This window comes from Pagrus pagrus (assembly GCF_965226575.1).
Source record: "Pagrus pagrus genome assembly, chromosome: 13".
NCBI lineage: Eukaryota > Metazoa > Chordata > Actinopteri > Spariformes > Sparidae > Pagrus > Pagrus pagrus.
In genome coordinates this window covers 21,744,986-21,756,054 of record NC_140197.1, presented here as the reverse complement: position 1 = coordinate 21,756,054, position 11,069 = coordinate 21,744,986, and the positions used below count along the sequence as shown (strand labels likewise).

At 40.7% G+C, this 11,069-nt stretch overlaps 2 protein-coding genes across 2 annotated transcripts; both read right to left on the bottom strand.

The window, feature by feature from the left end:
- Positions 1-1,386: 1,386 nt before the first annotated feature.
- On the bottom strand, positions 1,387-3,436 carry ndufa4a (NDUFA4 mitochondrial complex associated a). The gene is made up of 4 exons (XM_084372207.1): positions 3,280-3,436; positions 2,388-2,476; positions 2,102-2,162; positions 1,387-1,661 (listed from the first exon to the last, which is right to left on the bottom strand). Exons 1-4 carry the CDS (start codon positions 3,319-3,321, stop codon positions 1,605-1,607), a joined length of 249 nt encoding a protein of 82 aa, XP_084228333.1. The 5' UTR covers positions 3,322-3,436; the 3' UTR covers positions 1,387-1,604.
- Positions 3,437-4,487: 1,051 nt separating this feature from the next.
- On the bottom strand, positions 4,488-10,735 carry slc35b1 (solute carrier family 35 member B1). The gene is made up of 9 exons (XM_084370396.1): positions 10,150-10,735; positions 9,054-9,157; positions 8,799-8,929; positions 8,656-8,686; positions 7,930-8,090; positions 7,678-7,804; positions 5,968-6,074; positions 5,620-5,773; positions 4,488-5,213 (listed from the first exon to the last, which is right to left on the bottom strand). The coding sequence occupies exons 1-9, from the start codon at positions 10,272-10,274 to the stop codon at positions 5,161-5,163; spliced, it is 993 nt and encodes a 330-aa protein (XP_084226522.1). The 5' UTR covers positions 10,275-10,735; the 3' UTR covers positions 4,488-5,160.
- Positions 10,736-11,069: the final 334 nt, after the last annotated feature.

Genomic DNA, 11,069 nt, shown 5'->3' with positions numbered 1-11,069 from the left:
TGGGTAGTATTTACTTCCAAGGCATATGTTTATTTTTGGCAATCTTACTGTATATAAAAGTTTACCAGTTGTTAGAGATTTGAATGCAGGAAACTTGAAGCTCAACTAATCACTTTTCACATTTCAAGATGGAATCATTTTGCTTGGTTAACTTAATAATACATCCTACACATAGAAAGAAAGCTAAAACCTACTGACTATCCATACCTGCATATAATAAGGCAGAAAAAAGGTTATTTTTTATCTGAGTGACTCATCGTTCCTGTTTTTTTTTTCCTTCCCTCTGCCATTCAGCCACCAGTGATACTGTCCAACTACACAGCATGTCACCTGCTTTTGTTCTGCTCCCATTAAACTGGAAATCACAGGTTACATCAACAAATATATAAGGTCGGGGAAATAAAGGCATCTTTATGTCGTTTTGATTTTAAGAGCTATTTGAGAACTGGCACCAGATATTTGTGCTTCAGGGTGAATGCACTGGAACAAATCAAATGTTGTTCCACAATGAAGCACTGTTACATGCTGTGCCAAAAGTTAATTTTCATTTCCCCAGGTGAACAAAAAGAAACAGGTACGTGTGTGGAACGCTGCAACCCTGCAGAGGGTAGCTGAAGATTCAGACGTGGGCTTCTATTCAAACACTAAGGTCTCCTTGACATTTTCTGCACTGCGTTGGCTGCTCATCCTTGTCGCATTTCCCCGAGCTGCATATGGGACAGCACGACCTGTTGACATTTACAAAGTCATCTGCTTGAGAGCGATGGCATTCTATAAAGAGAAACACCTCCACATGTCCCACAAGAGTACTGTTTCCACGGCACATGAACACATTATTGCTTTAAACAAACATCATTCAACCTTTCAGAGAGAGAGAGCCATGTCGTCTCACTCTCTCTTTCCGTCTTCCCTTTAAAGTCTGAAACTACTGCATCTTCTGAACGCTTGGAAAGTTATGCAGCAGAGGCACAAGGCAGCTAGTAGGTCTCATAAACTGAACTATGGGCTGGTGAGGTTTCATCATCACCGACCCGGCTGCCACAGCTGCCACCAGAGGGAGCCCACTGCTTGAATGTGACCAGGTTGAAGTCTGCCCCCCACATGCCGATAAGGCTCTGGATGGCAGCCAAGACTAGTGCGCCACATAATTCACCAGCAGCTGGGTTAGGGCAGGACGAAGGTGAAATGAGGTGAAGGCAAAGCCCATATAGTGACAGCAAAGCATGACCTAATTGTAAACAGAGCATGGAAGGTGGTCTGGGTGGTAATGCAAATAAATGCATATAATATGCTTCAAAGTAACAATGCAAATAAAAACATGGTCCAAAAAATCAAGGACATGAAGTGCAAAGGTCCCATAAATAGAAACACAACAAATGAAACAGGTTCTTTTCTCTGTATGGAGGAGAAAAGACTCCTTCACTTTATTGACAGCCACTGATAATGAGAAATAAGAGACAACGTTTCAAAAAGCCAGTGGGATGCAATGAGGAAACTTAAATATGAATCATTGTGCGGGTTTAGCCTCTGCATTCCCAGGAAGTCCACGATGGGGCTGTGCGGATCAGCTCATCTTTGTACTTTTGGTCCAGCTGATATAACCTTTAGAAATCAGGGCCCTGCTTCTTCAGCTTGCTGTAGTCGATGTTAACTGCGTAAAACTAAGAATACAAGCAAATGTTAGCTCAAGAACAAACAGAAATTTCACATAAAATTATCACAACAGCACAGAGTGAGCTCAGGCGACTTAAAGTTATGTTTTCTCGGTGTGTGGCACAGAATCAATCAATGTCAAAAGCTGATTTATTAAATCTCCTCATAATAAAGTCAAATACTCTTCTCTGAATACTTTGAAATTCATTTGCCAACACAAGTGTGAGCAGGTAATGACTTTATCAGATTTGTTACTACAAGCCAGCGTTAACCAGATTATGTCATTTGATTTAATCCAACGGAAGGAATAATCCATGGCTCAGCAACAAGTCTGGCAAAGATCCATACTATGATCCCTGAATATAACCACCTACACTCTTCAGCGTAGAAAATCAAAGCTGTACACAGCATGATTAATAAGATTTCTTAAGAGGTGAGAGAGGCACACCTTGTACTGATCGGTTGGGGCCAACTTGTTCCAGGGCTCTGGGTTGTTCTTGCGATCCCAGCTGCAGAGGAGAAAATAGGTACACATGAAAGATTAATCAACAGAGACTGTAACCTGACATTCATAGGCCGGTGGCAACAGATTTACTTGTGTTACAAAAACAGCTCATTTACCCTTTTTCTCCTCTCGTATCTCATCTCATTACATTTTGGAATAGAAGGGAAGTAAAACAGTAGACGAATGAAAGACGCAAGAAGGTTTCCTGTGTTGTGACTGCATTTCTTACCAGACATCAGGGTTTCTCAAGCCCAGACGAGCGAGGTACATCATGGACATGGTTGCCCCTCCGCCGATGAAGATGAAAAGGGGGATCAGCTGTAAGGTGACAGACAGGAGGGTGAGAAACCTTCAACAAACCTTCAACCTTCAAACTTATCAAGACTGATGACAACTTGTGTATACTGTAAACATACTGCTTTGCACAACTCGTCCGGGGAAACCAGCTTTAAAACTGCCCATAGTCGATCAAATGTAACTGTAATAAATCATTAAACAATCCCTCTGTTCACTTTGACTCACCTTGCCCTTGCAAACTACAGCTGTCAAGCACTGAGACAGGGCCAGTTTCTACCGTCTACTTGTGTATTTACCACTTGTTCAGTCACCACTTCTTGTTTGAGTTATCTTACTGAAGTCAAATGACATGTTGTACAGACATAACGTGAAATATTATTAAAATCTTAAGTTCTAGTGGAAGTAAACACCTCGGGGTCCTGTGTACTAACGCTACCTAGCCAGCTAACTTGCTACCTAGTAGCATAACTGGCTATTTTCAGCACAGCGGACCCTCTGCTTGGCTAATAACCAGTCTGGGTGAAGCCGTGTCCTGATTTGACTCCAAAGCGTCAACAGCATCAAAAGTCTTGACGCAAGCAGGACTGGGAAATATGTATTAACCCATATTACTTACAGAATGTAATAAACAGTGGCGAACATCTTTTTTTAAAATAGAAAGTCTCAAAGTCAGTGCGGTCAAAGTCAGAGTACTAGCTTGCGATAGCTAGCAACGCTAACTAGTTCAGCTAAGCTAAGTTAGCCTTAACATTTCACAGATGGCGTAACTTTAGAGCAGGACCTCTAACGTTAATATTTATTGATGATAACCGGGCTATACTTACAGCTGGGTGGTTTTTCAGCTGTTTGGCGACTGTGGCGAGCATTTTGGAGGCTGTGAAGGCTGCCTTATCTCAATATGTGTAGAAATAAACGGATTACAAACAGTCGTGCCAAAAGGGAGCGCAACGTAACCTGCGAGATCTGGCGGAAGAAAGGCCGAGGATATATATATATAGGATGCTAGGATAGTGCCTGACAGACAGTGGCGAAAACACATTGTTATTTATTATTATATCGAAAATATAGAGCATTTATGAGAAACTGCTTGTGATAAAAACTGAATAATTTCGTGCTGTTTCACCTATATGCTTTGTCGCCTCAACAATTATTTTCCATACAGCATTTTTACTCTGGCAAAGCAGACGTGGTTATAAATGCCGCAAGAAACACCAGTTTTCAACCCAAAACAAAACCAATCAATACACCAATACTGACCACAGACATCCCGCACATTAGTAAGCTCACAATACGCTCTTAAAGTATGATATACAATATAATGTCTGTATTGAATCCTGTCACATAACACTACTTTGGCTCTATCTGATTATTACATCAACTTATATTAACTCCACTTTGTTACATTAGTTTGATTCTCTTTAAATGATTCAAATGCAAGCATTTAATTGAAATGACTAACAGGTCGATCAAATTAATTACTGTCAGTGCCATAATTGAGAGAGATAAAAGAAATAGGTTTGGTTTACTGCTGCTGGCTGCTCAGTGAGGAGGTGAACCGTCTGTATCACAATGTGCCAGCAGGGGGCGCTGCTCCCCCATCAGATGTAAAGGAAAAACCACTGATTTCCAAAACTATTGATTACTTTTACCTCAGGTTAAAGGAGCTGTCCGCTAATTCATAATCATTATTCAACCACTTTTACAATAGTTTTTCTCTGTTTCTCTGTAAAAAAAAAAAGAGATCAAAACCTTTTATGAGCTATATGTTGTTTTTTTTCTTCCCAAAAATGCAAAAAAAATTCAAAACCAATAGTCAAAATGTCTTATGAGTGAATGTTATAAGTTGTAAAACAGACAGTTGGTAATCGACCCATTAATCTATAATAAAAATAAAAATAAAACAAGTTGTCTTAGAGATAAGTTGCTGGTAATAATGATTTCCCCTTGTCGGCTATGATTGAATATTTTACAGTTGTTTCCAATAAGCAGCACTGTCTGATGTCTGTGAAATAAAAAGAAAATCACCATGACATATCACAATTTCCCTTTTTATGGCAAGTTATTTTCAACTTGTAGAAAATAAAAATAAAAACAATTCAATAGTAAGATTGGACATCACATACAACCGTTTGTATTTTATAAATGACATGATACTTGGCTAATTGTCTGCCAAGAAATAATGTACATGTGTGATAGTTACAGATATTCAAGCAACAATTTGTAAACCGAGACTTATTGGATGGTAAGTTCATGAGCAGAAAGCTGGAAACTTGTGTCTTCAGCCTTGTTTGGTTCAATGTCCATCCAAGGAAGGTGAGCTGGTTTCAGAAAAATAATAATTTGTCTAAATACAGTATTTTCCACTTGTGTCTTTCAGATTATCCAAACTCCTCCACAAGAGGGTCGTATCTTGCAGTCAAAAAAAAAAAAAAAAAAAGATGTTATTGGCTCATCACAGTCCATTCAGACCTTGTTCTTGATCCCAAACAAACATGTCTTTTTAAATATATCAACAGTACACAGAAGCTGGAGTTAAAAACTACAAGCTCTCTTTTAGACACAGAAAATCTGAACTGTACTTAAACAAATCATAGGCACCTACAGTATGCCCGCATAGGATGTCTTATGAAAATAAGATACTGGCTATATAGTGTTTCCATTTGATGTGCAATGTTTCTGTCTTTCTCTCGTGTGCTCCAGATGTTTTAATGTGTTGTCTTCTTGGGGGTTTTGCCAAATTTGGCATCCAGTCCGAGACCTAAAGTGAGAGAATCAAAGATGTGATTGAGGAGCAAGGGAAAGCCAATAAAAATGATAAAAATACTTACAATATGAGCATTCAGATATCTTCTCTAACTATATGTATGTCAATGCATTATTTAATTGGTTTGCATGGGAAGCCTAATATTCTCCAGTTGGGCCCATTTGTTTGTTAAAACAAACACATACATTCATTTTCTCATGCAGTTGAAGGCTTATTTCATGTTTCTGCAAGCATTTCGCTAGCACTACAGCCTGTCATCAGTTTTATGGTGAAATGCTGCATTAATGAGAAAAATGTGGGATTTTTGAGTCAAGACAGGGAGGAAGAGTAAGAGAGACATGCAGACAGTGTTAATAAATCCAAAAGGGAAATAGGGTGTGAAGTCAGAATGATCTCTCACCGAGGAAGACCAGGACGGTGCCAACCCACTGCATCGAACTCATGACGTTGCCAAACAGAATTACAGAGCCGAGGATGGTGAAGAACTTCCTTGTGGTGGTGACGATGGAGCAGGTCAGAGGCCCAAAGCTCACCACCGTCATAAAGATGAAGGTCTGGTAAAGGAATTCAAAAAACACATCAAGGAATGTAATGTGAATGCACACTGTCAGGATCCTCATCATCTATAAGCATTCATTCTAAAACTTTTATGGAAGTGAATGACTTCCTTTAACTGTGCAACACAACATAAACCATCAACTCAAACCAGTACAAAGGCCACATCAAGTCCTTATGTCAATTCACCCACCTGGCCTAAAGCACTGGTCACTCCAAACAGAAGAATATTGTAGATGATGCTCGGGTAGCGTTCAGTAAAACTAAGGAACTCCCACACCTCCCCTGTCAACAAAACAACTGAGAGCAGAGAAGATGAAAGCGTCAATAAAAAAAAAAGAAAATAGCATTAACGTCATTTCAAAATAAACCAAGTAATTGAACATAATGTCACATATTTCTGCTGAGATGTGCTCAGAAAATCAGACCACAGTGTCCACAGTGTGGGCATACGGCACCACCAAGTGTTGCAATAAGGTAACAACAATAAGATGAAGCCTAGTGTGGGGGTGTAATGGCTTCATGGGAGTGGAGGCATAAGAATATGTTCCTATCTTGGGAAATAGCAGCACTTCAAAGCTTTCGAAGGCAGAGCTCTTATAAAGGTAACAGAAGTGTCTTTAGGTGTGTGCGGTATTGAAAAACTAAAACTGAGGACCTCTGAAGGCATTTTAATGCAGCCTGCAACTGAATTCATCACTTTTGAAAAACAAATAAAGCATTTATTAAATGAAATATGGCCTGTGGAAGTGAGAAGCATATGTGAAGGAGAACTGGGCATTTACAAAGAGACAGCAGGCACTGACAATTAGTGTGTTATAGGAATGATAACAGTCTCTCAGTCCTCATACTGACTTTGACCTTTTGATCTTTATCTTACAGCCCATTAGTGGCTGGCCTTAGAAAGCCCCTCGTTATATTGCATTTGTTTTATGAGCCTTACTCTTCAGCATATTATAGCTACCTCCTCACAGAACTTTGCGGCTTTGAGGTGCAGGATTCCTTATCTATATAGATAACACTCAATACTTCGCATGGACTGAATTAATGAGTTTTTGGCTCCGGAGAGAATAATGTTCACCTTTTCTGAAGAGAGTCTCTAACGTAGCTGTTATTGGTTTTTTATTTGGGTTTTATACTTTTGAATTCGGAATGTGATTAGCTACTGCATCACAGCAGCTATCCGTCCTGGGTTCCGTGGTGTTGCAAATCCATACAACTAATAATGACACTACTTTTTAAGAACACAGCGCACTACACTAACGGCAATGATATAATTCAGCTGTTGATACTAAAGCAGTTTGATTAACTGTTGAGTGGACTAACAGCTCAAGGACACCAGCATGCCAACAAAAGATCTAAACATGTCGTCAAAGGTCCAGTGGGTATGATTTAGGGGGCTCAATTGGCAGAAATGGAATATAATATTCAGAATTGTGTTTTCATTAGTGTATAATCACCTGAAACTAAGAATCATTGTGTTTCTGTTACCTTAGAATGAGACTTTTATATCTACAGAGGAAGCAGGTCCTCTTCAACGCAGTCAATCATATTAAACCGCCGCGTTTCTACAGTAGTCCAGAAAGGGCAAACCCATTTCAGTGTTACAAAAACCCATTACTGTACTACAAAATCTATAAACTTTTGCTCACCTTAGTTTTCTCTGAGAATTATTCAGAGAAAGTTTTGCAATATGAATTGAGTGCATCAGTGTTTCTGCTTCATTCTGCTATATTTTGGCAGTACTGAACCATATCAAGGTGATTTTGCTCATTAGTGTCTCCTCTCTGGCTGCAGGTGTGCCAGTCAGTGAAATGGCCTGGTAGTTTTTGGTTGGAAAACAGTGGCTGGCACTTCAATGTTTAATTAGACAAGAGTTTGGCAGAAAGCATGGTTGACTCACTTAGTCCAAGCACCAGCATGGACCACATGTTGATGTTTAGCATCATATGGTTTGCAGTCGTCTGGAAGCGAGCCCTCATGTGATCCTGGGCCACGCCAGTCAAGCCGTCCAATGTCAGAGAGACCAGCTATGACACAGCAAAACACACAACCAAGCCATGAAAAGTCACAGTAGGGAGACACAGATTGATCTACAACATATGGCAATACAAGGGATGCAAGTGAAACGGGACATAAAGCTTTGTTAACTCACCAACAGAATCTCTCCAAACCCAAAAACATGGTCATCTGCAACAGCTGAGCTCTTGTTGGGTTTGTAGAGGAACAAAGCTACACCGCCCACGATGAGCAGCACACACAGGTACTTAGCCAGTGGATACCTCTTCCTCAGTATTGTCACACCGAGGATCATCACTGCAACAACACAACAACAATGAGAGACGGATTTTATTCAGCCATTGAAATCAGGATGGTTTCTCTTGGGTGTGAGTTAATCCTATCCTGAACAATGTGAAGCATTCACCCCTGAGAGCAGAAAATACGGAAGGTGAAAGCATATGTGTGTGTGCGTTTCTATACATGTAACATGAGATAACAAAGCTACGATCAGAGTGACATAATCTTCATGTACAAACAGAACATACTGTAACCTGCCATGTATGCTCTCACTCATCAGAAAAGAGTTTGCTTACTCAGTGTGTCCTTGATCCGTTTAGGAAGATATGAGAATCTCTCTTGTTTGTCAAGTACCATATGCACATGGGTAACATACATGTACACAAGGTAAATATTGAAACAGGTTCTAGTCGAAGCCTTAAAGGAGTGGGAAGTGACAAATGGCATTTGTGCATATTCTCAAGAAGCCACAATTTTAGACCAGGGCTGCAATTAAGCATTATTAAACAACTGATTTATCTATTCATCTGGCGATTGTTTTCACAATTATTCGATCATTGCAGCTCTTTTTTATCAGATTTACCTGGTATGGGCTTGCAGGATTTCCCCAACACCTATCACAACAAAAACAAAGCTTTAGAATCTGAAAGCAACAGCAGCAATAAAGAATCAGGAAGACTCATGTTAACCAACTTTCTTTGCTTTATCTATCAAGCACAGACTCACCTGTGTGGGGTAGTTGACATACTGAAGGGCAGAGTTACTGGACACCATGGCCCCAAGATAAGAAAGAGAACACAACCCATAGAGCCAGTTCTTGGTATGATCTGGCTTGGAGCCCTCGAAAAACTGGATCACTGATTAGACAGAGGAAGATTATTCTTCAATTGTTTAGATTCAAAGGCGGAGTCACAACTTCAGAAATGTATTTTGGATGCCTTTAGTAAGTTCATTGTGTCTGTTCGGCAAGCACATACTCACAGATCTTAGCAAACAGAGCACTGATGATGCACTGGATGCAGACCAACGTCCGGGCAAATCTGAACTTCTCCTTTTTGTCTCCCTGACCATAGTCTCCTCGAGTGCTGTGAAATCAGAGTAAAAACACTGTTAAATACAAAAGATCACAGACAATGACTCTGAAACTGAAAGAGTTAACAACAGCCTTCCTGGCAGGAGTGAGGGTTAAAGGGTGGAGTGCTTTCAAGAGTCTCCAAGCTATGAAAAGACCCCTCAGAAAGGAGAGGCCATAATGCATTAAATTACAACTGACAGGGAGGGGTGGGAGAGGTGACATTTTGTTAGGGGACCAAGCATTTTTTAGGAGTAGTGTTGCCTGGTGTCAATGAACAGTAATCGCCAAGAACACATAGGAAAGAGTAAAGTCAGTATTGCTTAGTAACAATATATAATGGAAGTCAAGCATTCAGTTTTGTAAAAAGGCTGCTTGGGGGAGACACTAGTTTGAAGTCATCATTTCGAAATATGATCCCAGTCCCCTCTAGTGAGTTGGGCAACAACATACCATCTGTGTCATGACTCGGTATGTGATATGCCATAGAGGCTGAGCTCAACCTGCTTTACTTACTGTCTAGAGAACCACAAAGGACTATTATGACTTGTTGATTTTTATAGTTGCATGCAAAATCATAGTATGAAAGATAAAGTCTGCTGCAGGCACAGAACAAAAGCATTACCCCATGTACAAGCCGAAACTCGAGATGGAGGCCATCTGCTTTAGGGTACAGCTGCTTTGCATTTTCTAATATGAACAAAATGTCACACCAAACTCCATTCCAAAATCTTAAGATTTAATGTCAGCTTTGCCTTTCGTATCGCTAAAGGCCACGCTGCGTGAGACTGCATAACGAATATATTGAGCACACCAGCATAATATATACTTCATTAATTATTAACCAAAGCTATGTCAATTATCACGAAGCTCGTACCGATTCTGTAAGTCTCCATGCGCAAGCCAACATTAAACCAGCTCATTTTTGAATGGAGTTTGGCACAGAAGAAAAACAGGACGTGATCTGTAACATCTGTTTAACATACGCTGTTAACCGTTACTTACATTGTCTCTTGTAGTATTCCGTAGTAAAAGTAACAGACGAAGACTCCGAGGAAGCAAACCATGAACCGTATCCGCATATTGTCCCACAGAGAGGCGGGCTTCCCTGCTCCCTTTCCCGCAGCCATGCTGTCGTCCACCAGCCCAGGTATGGTAAGAGACACCGCTCCGCTCCCCGCGCCCCTCACACCGACGTCCCGCTCCAGTATCGCCGATGTCACGAGCCCGGAAATGGTGCCCGCGGTTTGACGTTAGCTTTGGTTTCTGTGGTAACGTCAAGATTTTGCTGATAATTACCGCCAAACCGTGTTTTTCAAAGCAAATGTTTATTTACCAAAGCGTGCCAATGGTGCCCTGAGTTGTCTGGAGCTGCACTGTATCATGTAATTTGTTTATTTTGACTCATTCTGGTGTATTTCCTGCCTCCCGACAGTCTGTGTGTCTTCTTCAGGACAGCTGTGAAACCAGCAGCATCTGGTAGTGCAGGCTACTGTCAGGTTGGTGTTTTCATAGAGAAATTAAATCCTATAATTATCGAGGCAGAGCGGTCGCGTCAGGAAACTTTGGTTTTGTGGAAGGACCTCAGTGATGTCTACAGCCAGGCCTGAACTATTAGATTTAATCCAGTAAACTGAATATCGGACGCAAATGCTGGTGGTGTGTTTAGTTTGATCGTGTCGATCCGATGTAAAAAAAACGCCGCCATAATCTAAATTATTCTCGTTGTAATTGACTTTTCTTGGCAGGATTTTTTTTTCATGTGGCAGTTGCAAAGCCAGCTAATCAAACATATGAGGTCCTTCCTCGAAAATGTCGCGGGGCTTTTTGTCGTCCTAGGATGTGGATTAAATGCATTGGTCCATGTAAGGCAATAGGGATCCCTTCCCGCCCAATCACAAAGCAGATTTGGGCGAAAAGGGCGG